Source organism: Sinocyclocheilus grahami, unplaced genomic scaffold (genome assembly GCF_001515645.1).
Source record: "Sinocyclocheilus grahami isolate Dianchi unplaced genomic scaffold, SAMN03320097.WGS_v1.1 scaffold76.1, whole genome shotgun sequence".
Classification (NCBI taxonomy): domain Eukaryota; kingdom Metazoa; phylum Chordata; class Actinopteri; order Cypriniformes; family Cyprinidae; genus Sinocyclocheilus; species Sinocyclocheilus grahami.
The window spans coordinates 1,485,881-1,502,865 of NW_015505255.1; the positions used below are offsets into that span (position 1 = coordinate 1,485,881).

The 16,985-nt window shown below is 40.0% G+C and overlaps 4 protein-coding genes across 4 annotated transcripts in view; 3 read left to right on the plus strand and 1 right to left on the minus strand.

Annotated features, from left to right (window-relative positions):
• Positions 1-1,539, minus strand: nrn1lb (neuritin 1-like b). The gene is made up of 3 exons (XM_016273257.1): positions 1,372-1,539; positions 428-569; positions 1-338 (listed from the first exon to the last, which is right to left on the minus strand). Exons 1-3 carry the CDS (start codon positions 1,403-1,405, stop codon positions 44-46), a joined length of 471 nt encoding a protein of 156 aa, XP_016128743.1. The 5' UTR covers positions 1,406-1,539; the 3' UTR covers positions 1-43.
• Positions 1,540-3,069: 1,530 nt separating this feature from the next.
• LOC107586011 (conserved oligomeric Golgi complex subunit 4-like) lies at positions 3,070-8,409 on the plus strand. Its single transcript, XM_016273225.1, has 15 exons — positions 3,070-3,265; positions 3,469-3,551; positions 3,870-3,984; positions 4,078-4,252; positions 5,121-5,314; positions 5,433-5,538; positions 5,622-5,779; positions 5,905-5,963; positions 6,376-6,509; positions 6,825-6,943; positions 7,199-7,365; positions 7,535-7,712; positions 7,862-7,924; positions 8,159-8,275; positions 8,404-8,409. Exons 1-15 carry the CDS (start codon positions 3,131-3,133, stop codon positions 8,407-8,409), a joined length of 1,809 nt encoding a protein of 602 aa, XP_016128711.1. The 5' UTR covers positions 3,070-3,130.
• Positions 8,410-10,424: 2,015 nt separating this feature from the next.
• LOC107586012 (glucose-fructose oxidoreductase domain-containing protein 2-like) lies at positions 10,425-16,044 on the plus strand. The gene is made up of 6 exons (XM_016273226.1): positions 10,425-10,442; positions 10,553-10,648; positions 10,722-10,769; positions 10,859-10,976; positions 13,859-14,037; positions 15,155-16,044. The coding sequence occupies exons 1-6, from the start codon at positions 10,425-10,427 to the stop codon at positions 15,824-15,826; spliced, it is 1,131 nt and encodes a 376-aa protein (XP_016128712.1). The 3' UTR covers positions 15,827-16,044.
• A 42-nt stretch (positions 16,045-16,086) lies between these two features.
• LOC107586014 (glucose-fructose oxidoreductase domain-containing protein 2-like) overlaps positions 16,087-16,985 on the plus strand; it is a gene marked incomplete at its 5' end in the record, with an annotated part of 1,489 nt that continues 590 nt past the window's right edge. The window contains one exon of the mRNA XM_016273227.1: positions 16,087-16,985. This exon is cut by the window's right edge and continues 590 nt beyond it. Coding sequence (XP_016128713.1) covers positions 16,087-16,731 — 645 coding nt within the window.

Below are 16,985 nucleotides of genomic sequence, written 5' to 3' on the forward strand. Positions count from 1 at the left end.
AGCACTGTCACTGGCATCAGTTCAGCTATGTTAAAAGGATAGGTTACATCCAAAGCAGCAGGAGAAGCGAGAAGCATATCAGGAGCAGCTCTTTACTGACTGAGTGGCTGACAGAATGAGCGAGTCCTTTGAGTGTTTCCTGGTTGCTTTGATCAGTGTTGGGAACCAGAGGTGTGGTTGCAGTCGCAGCTTCAGTACGACTGGCACACATGTCGTAGATGTTACCAGCAAATGCTGTTTTCCTGGACTCCGCTCTCAAAGATTCCCAAATTTCCGCTGCATCACCTCGGCAGCCTGACAAGACACCACTCACGCACACCTGGAAAGCATCCCATGACCTGCAGATGTGAAAAAGTGCAATGTATTGTACTTGTATTTAAAAAGTTGTATTCAGTTGAGGGTGTATTTGTGTGTGAACGTGGCTCACTTGCAAATGGAGTTGATGTCCTGTGGGTTATCAGCCTTGGAGCTCACACTGTCACCCAGAGTGACCAGACATTCAGCAAAGCCCCTGTATACAGAACTACATGGAGGTGTTACTGCTGCACTCAGCACAGAAGAACAGAGACCTGAGAGAGAGAAAAATTAAAGCAGTTCAGAATCAGAATCAGAAAGACCTTTATTGCCTGATATGTTTACACACAGGAATTTGCCTTGGTGACAGGAGCGTCCAATTCAGAAGAAAGTACAGACACAGTGCAGTCAGGAATTAGGCAATAAAATAGGAAATAAGTAACACATTAATAATATTATTTAAAAAGACAAAAATGTAAATATAATACATAACCGTATTAAAATAGATATCTGATTGCAAACGCACTTTAATTTGTACAATTGGCATATGGCATAAACAGAACAGTTAGCTGACATGTCTTCTGGAACTCTATGATATTATTAAGACCACATACTCTGTATGTGGTAACATTTAATGTATCTTTATGTCTATGTGTGTCTATTTCACTATACTGTTAGATGCTGTCGTACGTCACATGGATTAATCTAGGGATTAGACCCAGAGCAAAAATGACATTTAATCTGGCTGCAGAACAGCTCGAAAAGACAAATCTCCTCCATTTTTCCCATTTCTCTCCTCAAACCACCTCTATCTTTATTTAAAAAGAGAAATATAATGGATAATTTCTGAGCCTCAAAAAAAATGTCTTTCTTTTTGGACACTACTTTTATGGTTTGTATAGCACACTATACCCTATGACCATGGCCACTAATTCACATCTATTCAAGAATTTGAAAAGCACACACACATACATACATATATATATATATATATATATATATATATATATATATGATAAGACCAACTATATTACACACACAAACACAAGTTTGAATATATAAAAGACTTTTACTCACTGAGGCAGAATAAAATGAACAGCAGCAGATGCATTCCGCTGAACAGCCAGATTTTTAAACTGAAGACCACACGCACTGGAGCACTTTACAGTCACACAATCATGTACAAATAATCCAAACCTTCTTGAGGTCCCATTCACCTTCCTGTTTCAGAAAAGAACTGCAACTTTGAAGCCAACTGTTGAGCCTGATGGATAAACGGGGGCTGTGACATCTGATTATTAAAAAGGGGGAAAACTGTGGGATTAAAGATTATTTCCGGCTACACTGTTCATCAAATCAGAAAATAAGTATATACCTCCAATGACAATGGTTCTATATGGCTTAGAGTATTGGCTGTCGCTCTGTCTTTCTCTCTCACTCTCTCTGTCACACTCACACACAATTTACAAACAGATGGAAAAAATCCCAGTAGGACTGTCATTTTTATTCCAGCATGGTACTTTTCTGATACACACGCAGTGGACAAGCCTCTGTCTGATTGACAGGCTTGGGTTATGTCACTGCGTACATCTAAAGGGAGAGGAGAATAAAGACGGATTACTCTCTCTTATATAAAGCCATTACTATCAACTCCTCTCTCAGTTTCACTGTCACTGAATCTGTCACTCCTAGTATTCATCTAATGTGTTTTTGGACATGGAATAATTGTAGTACCATGGTATTCATTATGTAAACAACTATGTATATGGCATGGTTAGTATTTTTGCCAGCTAAAAATGGTTTTAAGTCAGTTATTTCTAACTTTTGCTGGAGTGTGTCAGTAGCAAATATCAGTTTAGATTTCCAAACATTCATTTTGCCATTAATTTGAATAATTCTGTGGAATTTTTGTTTGCACAAGGAGTCTGTGCTCCACACAGAGATCTGATCTCATCATCATCCAGTCTGTCTGGAGAAACAGAACAAACTGAGACAGACTAAATCCAGAAGCTACCTGAGAATCTATGTGCAAGTGCACCTATAGGGCAAAAGCTGCTTTAAACGCAAAGGATGGTCACACCAAACTTTGATTTAATTTAGTTAATAGCTAAAACTTTTAACAGTACTGTAGCTTTGCAGGTAGTCTTCTTGAAGCATCTTGGAGACGTTGCCACAGTTCTTCTGGATTTAGTCTGTTTTAGTTTGCTCTGTTTCTTCGTGTCATTCCAGACAGACTGGATGATGATGAGATCAGATCTCTGTGTGGAGCACTGGTTGCTGTCAGACAAAAATCTCACTGGATTATTACAGTTAATGGCAAAATGAATGTTTGGAAATGTAAAATGATATTTCCTACTGACACACTACAACAAAAGGTAGAAATAACTGACTTAAAAACATTTTTAGCTGGTGAAAATTAAATACTAGTGTTCTAATAATTTTAGCCACCACTGTAATATAATAATAGTAATTCGGTACGATGCAACAGATAGCCAAGTGCCATGATATTAATCTAATTCTATCACTGTACAATGGTAAAGAAAAGCTATAGTGACTTTTGTATTCTGTTGAACCTATATAACCACACTGCATACCAAATTCTTTATTAGAGCCTAATGTAGGCCTAAACATTCCCATAAGTTTACAATTAAATTCATGAAGTAACAAATGTAACATGAATTATGAATTATGTTGCACACACTGCTTGAGAGGCATTTAACCTTTTCACACACACAAAAAAAGCTACCATCAGATGGGAGTAAAGTCGCACACTAACAGTTGTGTGACGCGCTAGAGTCAGCGGAAGTGACGCAGTTTGTGTGGATGTGGGGCTGTCATGGATGAAGTCAGTTCACCGGCGCGTCGTCGCGGTGGTCCGGCGGGGCTCTCCGCCGTGCAGTCCGACACCATAGAGGGTCTGACAGAGCTGGAGGATCTGGAGCGAGTGTATGCGCAGCTATGTGGAGAAGAGGTGAATATTTATTAGTGGAGACACAGTGTTGGTTAGTCTCTGTGAGCTGGACTACTAAGAAGGGTAACGTTAGACAAACGCTCGTCAGCTGTTTTAATTTGTTGATTATATATATAAAAACTAACTTGTGCCTGAACTGCGAGATTGTGTGCATGTTGATTATGCATTGGCATAAACTGTTTACAAACGCACCTCCCTGACAGGCGGAAGTGCAGATGGAGTTGGGCGCTCTTATGGGACAGCAGAGCAACATAGAAACAAAGATGCTCGCCTTGCAGAGGATGGGGTGAGTGTGAGTGTGAGTGTGAGTGTGAGTGTGAGTGTGTGTGTGTGTGTGAGTGTGAGTGTGAGTGTGAGTGTGAGTGTGAGTGTGAGTGTGAGTGTGAGTGTGAGTGTGAGTGTGAGTGTGAGTGTGAGTGTGAGTGTGAGTGTGAGTGTGAGTGTGAGTGTGAGTGTGAGTGTGAGTGTGAGTGTGTGTGTGTGTGTGTGTGTGTTGTGTGTGCGTGCGTGCGTGCGTGCGTGTGTGTGACACTTAACGTATACTGTTGAACTGAGAAAACAGAATATAGTGTGCTGATAAATTGTGTTTTTGTGTGTTCCTCAGACCCAACTTGCAGCTGATCGAGGGAGATGCAGTGCAGCTGTCTGGCATGATCAGCTTCACCTGCAGCCTGGCAGAGAACGTGAGCAGCAAAGTCAGACAGCTGGACCTCACCAAGGTGCCCAACATACACATTCGTATGATACGTACACTCTATCAGAATGACAGTATGACAGCTTCCACTCAAGCTTTGCACCTGGGTCTGTTTCAGAAAAGGCTGTACCAAGCAATTCAGAGGGCAGATGATATTCTAGATCTGAAGTTCTGCACAGATGGTGTTCAGACAGCCTTGCGTAACCAGGACTATGAGCAGGCTGCCGCCCACATTCATCGCTATCTTTCTCTTGACCAGTCTGTGATTGAGCTCAGCAAGCAGGGTGGAGAGGGTGAGTCCTTTTGGGGTTTTCTAGCAACAAGTATTATCACTGAAACTATTGAATTGTAATTTTGAGTCATTTTCAAATATGTATGCATATGACAAGGGTGCTTGGTGTTAGAAATTGAATGTATGATATGGATGTTTTTGCTGAACAATCCAACAAAAATTTATTTATATTTCAATAACCATGTTTCTTGTCCAGTGAATTAAATATGTTTGGCAAAAGAAGTATTTTATCTGATTCGATTTTTTTTCTTTTTATTTGAAAGTTAATGAATGCAAATAAAATTGTATGATTATTCATAACAAATGAATGATTAATCTGACATTTTAACAGCTTATAAAGCTACTTGTTGGATGGTTATGGCTTTGCAGTTTAATAAGTCACCCTTGTATCTACTATAATATACACTACACCCCACTAATATATACTATACTTTTATACAATATACACTAAATCTTTTCTAAAGAAATCCCTCTATTGTGAAATATTATTACAGTTTAAAATAACCGCTTTCTTTTTTAATAGATTTTACAACTTAAATATTACATTTGTCATTTTAATGCCATCTTTGTTGATTAACAGTATTAATTTCTATTAAAAAACTCTCACTGGTTTCATACTTTTGAACAGTTGAGTTTGCACACTTGTTACTGCACATCAGTTACATTGTATATTAATGTGGTTGCCCTGCAACTGTAAGTTGTCTGCTATGAACAAGTTGTAAGAGTCTGTTACAAACTGTTATGCAAATTGTTAAATGTGATTTGTAGAAACAATAGACATTGTGCATATATTGTTTAAGCTAATGCACCAAGATACTCAGAATAAGATCATACATTATTGTGTTATCTGTATATTATACATTGTGCAGGCAGTGCAGTTGAAGCCAGCCTTGCATTGCTTCAGGAAGCAGAGCGCAATCTGAAGGCACTTGTCACAACGCGACTGGAGGAGGCAGTTGCCACAGGTGACTTACCTCAAGTGGAGCGCTTTTTCAAGATCCTTCCTTTACTGGGACTGCATGAGCAGGGACTTGCACGCTTTGCTCAGTACCTTTGCAGTCAGGTAGGTGCATGTGTTTATGCCTGCCTTACATGACCGTTGAAATCAGTTTAGAATGCTTTGGTTTAGTTACTTGGCTTCTAAAATTAAAAGTTGTGTCTTTTGCTTACTTTTCTTTCAGTTGGCCAGTAAGGCAGAGGAGAACTTACTCCTGGCTGTTGGCTCTGATCTCGGCGAACGCAGGGCACCGGTCATTTTTGCTGACACACTCACACTGCTTCTTGAAGGTAAGAGCATCACTGTTTAACTTAGCAATATTTATTATGTTTAAACAAATCGAGATCAGCCAGCCTTTGTCTGTACCTGTTAGGTATTGCACGTATTGTTGAAACCCATCAGCCCATAGTGGAAACATACTATGGACCAGGCCGACTGCACACACTCCTCGCACACCTTCAAAATGAGTGTGATAAACAGGCTCAGAAAATAGTGGACAAATTCATCCAACAGAGAGATTATAACAATAAGGTGTGTGTAGTGTCTATACTGTATGCTGCATTAGTGTGTTTATGTACTATACTTAATGTTTGCACCATGAATAAAGTGTACTTTGATGTAGTTATACAATACTTTTTATTTTTGTTTCGCTATAGTTTCAGGTTATCCAGAGCAGCATGATGAGGGGCATGGCTACAGAAAAGATTGAACCCAGGTGCAGTCTGTGTTATAATTGTTTATTTGTTTATCTTGTGAATACATGGGTAGTGCTGTCAAAGATTAATTGCATCCAAAATAAAAGTTTTTGTTTACATAATATGTGTGTGTACTGTGTATATTTATTATGTATATATAAATACACACACATGCATGTGTATATTTCAGAAAAAATATGTTACGTTTATATATTAAATATTTATATATGATATAAATTATATTCATGTAAATATTTTCAAAATATATGCTGTATGTGTGTGTGTTTAAATATATATATATATATATATACCTAATAAATATACACAGTACACACACATATATTATGTAAACAAAAACTTTTATTTTGGATGCAATTAATCGTTTGACAGCACTAACAAGGCGTTTTATTTGTTGTCGTATGTTTAATCTAGAGACCTGGATCCAGTGTTATGTGAGGTTACCTTAATGAACTCAAGAGCCGAGCTGTACTTTCGATTCTTGAGGCGGCGTATAGTGGCTGACTTTGAGGTTGCAGATGCAATGGCAGATGAAGCGGTTATACAAGGTAACACCTAGCTTTTTATGGGATATGAAACTACTCTATGAAACAAAATTCTGCTGCAAGTACATGTCATGACAACTGTCATCAGCTGTAGCCTAGAAGTTAGCACAAATGCTGCTGCACATTAATACATGATGCTCATATAGGCAACACATCATTGCCTGTTAAAAATAAATATATGTAACTAACTAGGCTATACAAATTGGATGTAGGCTAAATGTGTTGAATATGTTGTTGAATATGCTGATTTATGTAAATTTATACTCCTCAGTATTACTTGCTTGCATTGTTCATGTTTGTTTATGTTTTGTTTTCTAGAGCATCAGCAGAGTTTAGAGCAGTTACTGAAGAACTGCCAGCTGAGCCGCACTATGCAGGAGCTGATTGGCTATTACATTCCCATGGAGGAGTATTACATGAGAGAGTCCGTCAACAAGGTGGGACACATATACAGTCAATAACTTGTGTACATTACAATGTACAACATCAGAGATGTCAGAGCTATTGTCAGGCACATGTAGTGTCCATTCAAAAGTTTGGGGTCAAAGTTTTTTTTGTAAAAGGAATAAATGCTTTTATTAATCGTTATAGTGTACCTTCCTACATTGGAAGACATTTGCCATTGTTAAATTGCAGATACATTTCTTTGGCAGAATCTATGTCCTCAATGGATGATGAATATGATTTTATAGGCAGTTGCCATGGACACAGCTGAGGTGGGTCAGCTGAGCTCCAGCATGGTGGATGATGTGTTCTACATAGTGAAGAAATGCATCAGCCGGGCCCTCACCAGCAGCAGCTCTGACTGTGTGTGCGCTATGATCAATCATGCGACCAGTGTTCTGGAGACAGACTTCAGGTATGCGCACAAATTTGGAATTGAATTAGCCTCAGTGTATTTTGTTACTGTTGTGCATTTTGAAGAGTTATTGTAGTGGTGGTTGAAGATTCAGAGAATTTTTGGAAACCGTTGTTGTTGAATATCTAATCATTCGCTATACCCTTTGCATCTCTTTCTTTGTATGCAGAGAGGTGTTAGTATGTAAGCTCCGAGCTGGATATCCAGTCAGTGCTCTGCAGGACCTGCAGCGTGGAGTAAGTAGTGCCGTCAGTCTGATGCAGAGCAGCCTGCAGCATGGCAAGATAACAAATCTCACACAAACGCTTGGGATTGAGAGCCAGGAGCAGGCAAAGAGTGCCTACTTGGTCAGCATCAAGTCTTTCTATCTCACACAAACAACACACAAACTTAAACACAGTCTGAATTTATGATGTCACGTTTTCACTTGTTTTCGTGTACCTAGTTCTCACTAAACACACACTCCTGTGTGTTATCTGATATGTTTGTTTCTCAGGTGGCTCTCAATAATGTGGAGGTCTGCAGTGAGAATATCAGCACCCTGAAAAAGAATCTAGAGGTCTGTGTGATATGACTTTGATTTAGTTTTTCAGTCAACCACCAGAAGCAAATATCCTATATATCTCAAAATATAGGACTTTTTTCCATGGAACACAAAAAGAGGAATTTTGACATCTTTTCCATGTAGTTAATGCAGATAGAATTTTATAAGCCTCATAAACATATCATAAAAGCAGTCCAAAAAACGAACTTGTTGTGGTACGATGAATTGTTTTCTCTCTTTCCATTTTAGAGTGATTGTGCCAAGTTGTTCAGTCAGGGGGCGGGCTCGGATCATGCAAAGGCTAAGATAGACAGCTGTCTATCTGATTTGGTCAACACCTCCAGCAATTTCAAGGACCTCCTCCAGGTCAGTGAAAAACTGTTAATACACTACTGTTCAAAAGTTTGGGGCTGCATTTAAAAATACAGTAAAACAGTAATATTGTGAAATACAATTACACTTAAAAACTGCTTTCTATTTTTATATGTATAAAGATTTAAACGATTTAATATATTCCTGTGATGGTAAAGCTGAACTTTCAGCAGCCATTACTCCTATATTTTCATTGTCATATGATCCTTCAGAAATCATTCTAAAATGCTGATTTGGTGCTCAAGAAAAATGTCTTACTATTATCAGTTAAAAAAAATTTGTGCTGCTTAATATTTTTGAAAATTGTGAAACATTTTTTATCAGGAATGTCTGATGAAAATGAGGTTTAAAAGAACAGCATAATTTAATAATCTTTTTTTGTAACATTATAAATGTATTTACTGTCACTTTTGATCAATTTAATGCCGTCGGTAACAACCCAAGTAATGCATACTTACAAAGAAAACAATACAAATAAGTTCAGAAATTAAGTTCTATGTAAAAAAAAAAAAATGGAACAACCCAGGGAAAAAGTATTGAACACGCTTACTGAAATGTATTTAATACTTCGTACTAAAGCCTTTGTTGTTAATGACAGCTTCAAGACGCCTCCTGAATGGAGAAACTAGTGGCATGCATTGCTCAGGTGTGGTTTTGGCCCATTCTTCCACAATCTTCAAATCTTGAAGGTTCCATGGGCCTCTTCTATGAACTCTGATCTTTAGTTCTTTCCATAGATTTTCTATTGGATTCAAGTCATGTGATTGGCTGGGCCATTCTAGCAGCTTTACTTTCTTGTTCTGAAACCAAATGATAGTTTCCTTGGCTGTATTTGGGATCATTGTCTTGCTGGAATGTCCACCCTTGTTTCATCATCATCATCCTGGTAGATGGCAGCAGAATTTTTATCAAGAATGTCTCGGTACATTTTTCCATTCATCCTTCCTTCATTTATATGAATTTTGCCAGTGCTACACCATGATGTTTTGGGGTGATGTGCTGTGCCATTTGACCTCTAAACATGGTGTGTATTATGGCATCCAAAGAGTACACTTTTTGTCTCAGCTGACCAGACTATATTCTCCCAGTATTTCACCGGCTTGTCTGAATGTTGTGCAGCAAACTTTAAACGAGCTTCAACATGCTTTTTCCTCAGCAATAGAGCCTTGCGTGGTGAGCGTGCATACAGGCGGTTGAGTGCATTACTTATTGTAATTATTATTTTCTTTGAAACAATTGTACATGCTAATTCCAGGTCTTTCTGAAGCTCTCCACAAGTGATCCTTGGCTCTTGGACAACTCTTCTGATAATTATTTTCACTCTGTCAGAAATCTTGAAAGGAGATGTTTGTATGCTAAAAAATTGGACTTGTTTCATCCTTTGTAAACCAATATAAGAGCGTGCTTTGAATGGTACCATTTATACCGAACGAAATGGAAACATTAAAAACAGAACATATAAAACAAATATATAGGAATACGTAAAACATATACTAAAAATACAAATACTTAAATAACAGCGTTATAATGACACACTGTTTCCTTTAACCTTTACATCACTGGTTCGAGTGTGTTAACCTTTATAATGTCTAGTTAACTGGACAATTACAGTGATTCTTGAACTAGCATCTGTGATATTTGATTAAAACGAACCAAACATTTTCAAAGAATGCCTTGTTTAGGAAAGCTGCCCTAGGCATTACATAACAGTAGCAGCATGAGCAACTGAGAATAGATAGCCTACAAAAAATATATAGCCTAATAGTATTTAATTTATTAATAGCCCTTCAAAATAATATGACCAATAATAGCTATTTATTATGTAGCCTATGCTTGCAGCATATAAAGAGAGCGAGATCTAGGGAGTCACTGAAAGGAAAGGAACAAAGCCACAAAGGAAATGATGGATCATCTCAAGCTTACATCATGTCCATGATATAGTTCCTCCGTTTTTCCTTAAACAAATTATGGATGCAGTTGGCCCAAGTCTGTTATCAGTAATTAATAAATGCTTACAAACTGGTACTGTTCCAGTTTGCCTTACACAGGCTACTGTAACACCGTATCTTTAAAAAAACGAACCTCGATCCTACATCTTTCCAATGTTCGGCCCATCTCAAATCTTCCTTTTATTTCAAAGATTATGGAGAAAGTTGTACTGGTTCAACTACAGTCTTTCTTGTCAGATAACTCTATTAATGAAGTACTTCAATCAAGTTTTAAAGTTCATAGCACTGAATATGCCCTTAAATTACATATTTCTCATGACAGATTCAGGGAAAACCCATGGCACTTATCCTCATAGACTTAAGTGCTGCATTTGACTTAGTCAACCACAAGATTCTTCTGTCACGCCTGGAGTCTTGTGTAGGACTTTGTGGTATAGTTTTACAATGGTTTTGCTCTTATTTGTCAAATAAGTGTTTTACTGTTCAAATAGGGCTTTGTGTTTCTACTGACATTCCTCTTGGTTGGGGTGTTCCGCAAGGTTCGATCCTTGGACCTGTGTTGTTTTCAATGTATTTGTTCCCCTTGGCTTCGACTTAAAAAAAATATGGTGTCTCTTTTCATCTCGAGTTGAACATTCCCTTTTCCACCAACAAGACAGATGACGTGCTGTTACATCCAGAAGTCCATCTTGTCTGCATATTGACACCACCTCCACACACACGCCAGATTGCGGTAAAAGCTCTAGGTGAGACTTATTTTCTTTTGCTTCTTATCTTGATTGTCCGTGTCGTCTCAGGGGATTGGGTTGGGTTCCTTCCTGGACTCAACTAGACTGTTTACTGTGCTACTGGTTACTTAAAGGGGTCCTATTATGCTTTTTCACTTTTTTAATTTTAGTCCGCGTGTAGTGTGTATGTTTGGGCATAAAAAAGATCTAGAAAGTTACAAATCTCAAAGTCCACTCCAAAGGGAGATATTTCGTTTTTTAAAGGGGTCATATGATGCTGCTAAAAAGAACATTATTTTGTGTATTTGGTGTAATTAAATGTTAGGGTTAGGGTTAGGTCAAAAAACACATTATTTTCCACATACTGTACATTATTGTTTCTCCTCTATGCCCCGCCTTTTTGAAACGTGTCAATTTTTACAAAGCTCATCAGTCTGAAAAAGCGAGGTGTGCTGTGATTGGCCAGCTATCCAATGCGTTGTGATTGGCCGAATACCTCAAGCGTGAGATGGAAATGTTACGCCCCTCACCATACTGTTGATGCCGTGTCCGGCTGGAGCGACGAGACAACATTAAAACCCATTATAAACGAGGCATTTGTTGCATCCAGTGGGGACATAATTACTGATTATAATGACTTGTACTGTCTTTTTACGCGTTGCATCGCGCCGCGTAAACGCAAAACTCTGTCTGCATTTATGATTGGAGAAATGACAAACAACAAGTGCTACTCTACTGCCCAAAACTCGCATTTGAATCATCAGTGGCAAATCCTTTCAATGAAAACTTACTTACGTGAGTCAGAACTGCCGGCATTGTAGTCTAACATTACTCTCCCAGGATCAGTAAACAGTCCTCCATAAAGTGTGCTGCACACATCTGGATATTTGGGTTAAACTATTCTGGAACAGTGTTGTAAATACAACTTGACCACTTATTTGTAGTCATGTCCTCTTTTGGAAGACCAAACAAAGTAGTTTTGCTTTCACAACTGAAAACACAGCGGTCTAGCGGAAGCCCCGGCTTAGCGTGCGCTGAGGCCGGGATAGAGTGAGCTGAGGCGGCGGAGTCGAGAACGGCGCGCCCGGCGGATGCGGCAACCACATGTGACGGACCCCGGACTGGACTTCCGCTTTGTCCACGGTGAAAGTTGATGTATTCCCTCAGCGACCAGCACAGATCAGCTCTAGGCATGACGAAGCGGATATCGTCCTCTTTTGGAAGACCAAACAAAGTAGTTTCGCTTTCACAACTAAGCACACAGCGTCTTCACGACATGGCTGCAGCGTCAACAATACTACAGTGAGAATAAAAGTTACGCCTTCTTTCTTTGCGTGAACATTTGGGTGGCGTTATGCAAATCTTCCCACATAGTGAGGTAGATATGTGGGGGCGTGTTAGAACGAGCCGTTTTAGGTAGGTGTGGCTGACTCTGAACTTTAATAAAGAATATCTCTTTGGATTTGAGACTTTAGTCTTTGCAACTTTACAGATCTTCTTTATGCTTGAGCTACAAGAGCTTGTAACACTCCAAAGAGAAAGGAAAAATGTAAATCACGTCATATGACCACTTTAAAAATCCCTTTTCAAGAATTACAACGAACGACTCGTTTGGACTACAGCGTTTGTTTTCCGGGCTTTGTGATATCACAAAGCGGTTCATTGGAATATCATTACAAATAATTCCCACCTACAGAAATTCGAATGGTTGGGGGGGTGGGGAGGGGCAAGGTTGTGGTTAGAACGCTTGGTTGCCCACTGCTCCGGGTGTGTGTTCACGGTGTGTGTGTGTTCACTGCTGTGTGTGTGCACTTTGGATGGGTTAAATGCAGAGCACTAATTCCGAGTATGGGTCACCATACTTCGCCACGTCACAACACTTTTTTTAGTGAGTGCATCAGACAAGACGATGAAGAAGAAGTGCTGCTGCAGAGTTAGTGTATCAGAGAAAACCAAGAAGAAGAGCTGCTGTGCTGTAGCGTAAAATTTTCGGCATGTCTAGAACAATTCTTACAAGTATAACACGACGTAGCTGGGCGCCACCGGTGTGCCTATAGAAAATAAAGTATTTGAATTTTAAAGACGTGGTGCGATGCGACGCTGCACTTCTCATCCGGTGTGCGACCGCCTGAAACACTGTTTTTTTCACCTCCGTGCCCAAACGTCTTTGTTTGGGCTTCCGAAAGCGGATGATGTCAGGAAACCGTGGTTGCAATTTATTTTTTAACTCCATACTTAAATGATTTGCTGCTTCCGTATATACCCCGTCTAGAACCTTGAGATCTTGTGACCTTGGCCTAATTTTTTAAAATTATAACCCCAATTTGCTATTATGTGCTGCACATTTTACTGAGGACAGCTTCCACAACATGAGGGAGTACAGTGCCGGATTCACCAAAAGCTTTTGTTGAAAGACGGAGCAAAGGGGCGTGGCAGTACTGAAACACAGTCTAAGCTGTTCGCCAATCACAACGCACTGGGAAAGCTAACCAATCACATCACATTTTGTTTTTCGGAAGGCGAACCTTCATCAAAGCCGGAACTAATCGAGCCGTTTGTGCCAGGCTGGGGAGAAAGGTATATTAATAATGTAAATTATGAGAAAAATAATGCGTTTTTCGAACCACCATGCATGAGAGCATGTTCTAGTACACCCCCAAAACAAAATCAAGTCTTTGTAAAAGAGCATAATAGGACCCCTTTAACTTGGCACAAACCACAGTGGGCTTTTTTTCCTGCTGATCAAATGTTGCATTCTTAGATCACAGTGAACCCCTCAGCACAGTCGAGATTATGCTGATAAAGCACTTGCTTCAAGCAGAAACTTGTCAGGCAAACAACATTTGCAGTTTTGGTCATCGTTATATAATCATTTTCTGCTCTTTTCTCATTCTCTATAGGTATAGGTAAAAATGTGATCAGTGAGCAGGCAGCTACACTGACAGATGCCTGTAAGATGGTGACAGCGGCAAGATATTATCCACAGCTTATGAGTATCATGGGAAATTCCTTGCGCTTCTTGCCCGCATTTGTCCAGATGAAACGCCTGCTGGGAGAGGGTTATTGTGGAAACTTGCAGGTATTGGAATTTCACCCAAAAAATAAAAATAGGTGTATACATTCAATTAAAAACTTGGGGTCAGTAAGATTGTTTTTGAAAGAAATTAATACTTTTATTCAGCAAGGATGCTATAAATCAGGGGTGCCCAAACTCAGTCCTGGAGGGCCGGTGTCCTGCAGAGTTTAGCTCCAACTTGCCTCAACACACCTGCTACAAAGTTTCTAGTATGCCTAGTAAGACCTTGATTAGCTTCAGGTGTGCTTAATTAGGGTTGGAGCTAAACTCTGCAGGACACCGGCCCTCCAGGACCGAGTTTGGGCACCCCTGCTATAAATCATTCTTATATGCTGATTTTTAACAGAATTTATTTGAAATAAAAATCTTGGGATCGTGTGACTCTGAAGACTAGAATACTGGCTGCTGAAATTTCAGCTTTGCCATCACAGCAATACAAAACAGATTATTTATTGTATATAATATAGTGTATATAATGATATTTATATAATGACAAAAATGTTAAGATTAAATATAATACCAATAAATGCTGTTCTTCTGAACTTTCTATTTAAGGAATCCCTGAAAAAAATGTATCATGGTTTTTCTACAAAAAAATTGGAAGCTCTTTCAAACACTGATAATAATAAGAAATGTTTCTAGACCACCAAATCAGCACATTAGAATGATTTCTGAAGGATCATGCGACACTGAAGACTGGAGTAATAAACAATATTTAAAAATAGTGGCTAAAAACATCTTCTTATATCCAGTATTGGATAAAAGCATTTGCTAAATGATTAAAATATATTAAAACGATATTTATTAACATAATACTATTTAATAACAGTTAAAATATGTTATTTCACAAGGTAACTGTTTTTTTGACCAAATAAATAGCTTTGGTAATACTACTTGCAAAACATGAAACCATTTTTTACTATTTTATATAAAGTCAACTATGTAGATATTTTTGTTGGATTTAGTTAAAATTGTGCATAAATAATAATAATGTAAGCCATTCTTAAAATGGTAAGCATCTTAACTTCTCTATATTAGGTCATATGTTACCTTATTACATAACTTAGACTGGTCAAAATATGAACTCCAGTAAATATTTTTTTTTCTCTCATTTTCAAAGGTATGTGAAGCACGTGTTTATGGAGGCTCGCTGCTCAGCCAATCATATGGATGGGCATGGGAGGAGCTGATGGGGGGAGGTGGCCTGCATACAGTTGGCTCCTGCATCATTGACCTCCTGAGCCACCTCACGGGACGTCGGGCTGTGCGAGTGCATGGAATGCTCCGGACGTTCGTATGTCAGAGTGGCCCGGCCGGAGGGATTCGATCTGTAACCGCAGATGACTACGCTTGCTTTCAGCTGCTGATGAGTGGAGGCGTGGTCTGCAGTGTGACATTAAACTTCAATCTACCTGGCACAGATGTGCATGAGATCATGCTTGTGGGGTCATCAGGACGACTTGTTGCTCGAGGAACAGAGCTGTACGGCCAACGGGCCAGCATGCAAGTAGAGGAGCTTCTTTTGAGCGATGGTGGAGAAGCTGTTGGGCCATCTGTCAGGGGACTGAACGGCATGGTGACCCAGCTCAGACTCTCGTTTCAGGCACAAGAGGACAGGCGCTCTTGGGTGCGGCATCCTGTTTCCATGGCAGCCTCCTTCGAGGATGGGCTGTATGTACAGACGGTTGTAGATGCTATCAAACGGTCAAATCGCACTGGAGAGTGGGAGTCAGTGGAGGTCAAGATTCAGGATGTTGACCCAAACCACAACCACAGAACCCTGCCAAACTAACACTACACACACACTGTTACATTCTACATATGCTATCTCAAGACTGAGCCTATTAACATCATTCACTTTCTTTTACAATAAAACAACCATGCTTTAATTTGAAACGTATAGATCCCGGAGGTCCTCTCAACTGCATATTTTGCATCTCTCCTTTGTCTGACCATTTCAGGTCTTGGAGTCTGTACTAATGAGCTGAAGATCTGAATCAGGTGTGTTTGATTAAGGAGACATGCAAAACATGGGGGGGGGGGGGGCGGGGCTCGCTGCTCAGCCAATCATATGGATGGGCATGGGAGGAGCTGATGGGGGGAGGTGGCCTGCATACAGTTGGCTCCTGCATCATTGACCTCCTGAGCCACCTCACGGGACGTCGGGCTGTGCGAGTGCATGGAATGCTCCGGACTTTCGTACGTCAAGGTGGCCCAGTGGGAGGGATTCGTTCTGTGACTGCAGATGACTACGCTTGCTTTCAGCTGCTGATGAATGGAGGCGTGGTTTGCAGCATGACATTAAACTTCAATCTACCTGGCACAGATGTGCATGAGATCATGCTTGTGGGGTCATCAGGACGACTTGTTGCTCGAGGAACAGAGCTGTACGGCCACCGGGCCAGCATGCAAGTAGAGGAGCTTCTTTTGAGCGATGGTGGAGAAGCTGTTGGGCCATCTGTCAGGGGACTGAACGGCATGGTGACCCAGCTCAGACTCTCGTTTCAGGCACAAGAGGACAGGCGCTCTTGGGTGCGGCATCCTGTTTCCATGGCAGCCTCCTTCGAGGATGGGCTGTATGTACAGACGGTTATAGATGCTATCAAACGGTCAAATCGCACTGGAGAGTGGGAGTCAGTGGAGGTCAAAATTCAGGATGTTGACTCAAACCACAACCACAGAACCCTGCCAAACTAACACTACACACACACTGTTACATTCTACATATGCTATCTCAAGACTGAGCCTATTAACATCATTCACTTTCTTTTACAATAAAACAACCATGCTTTAATTTGAAACGTATAGATCCCGGAGGTCCTCTCAACTGCATATTTTGCATCTCTCCTTTGTCTGACCATTTCAGGTCTTGGAGTCTGTACTAATGAGCTGAAGATCTGAATCAGGTGTGTTTGATTAAGGAGACATGCAAAACATGGGGGGGGGGGGGC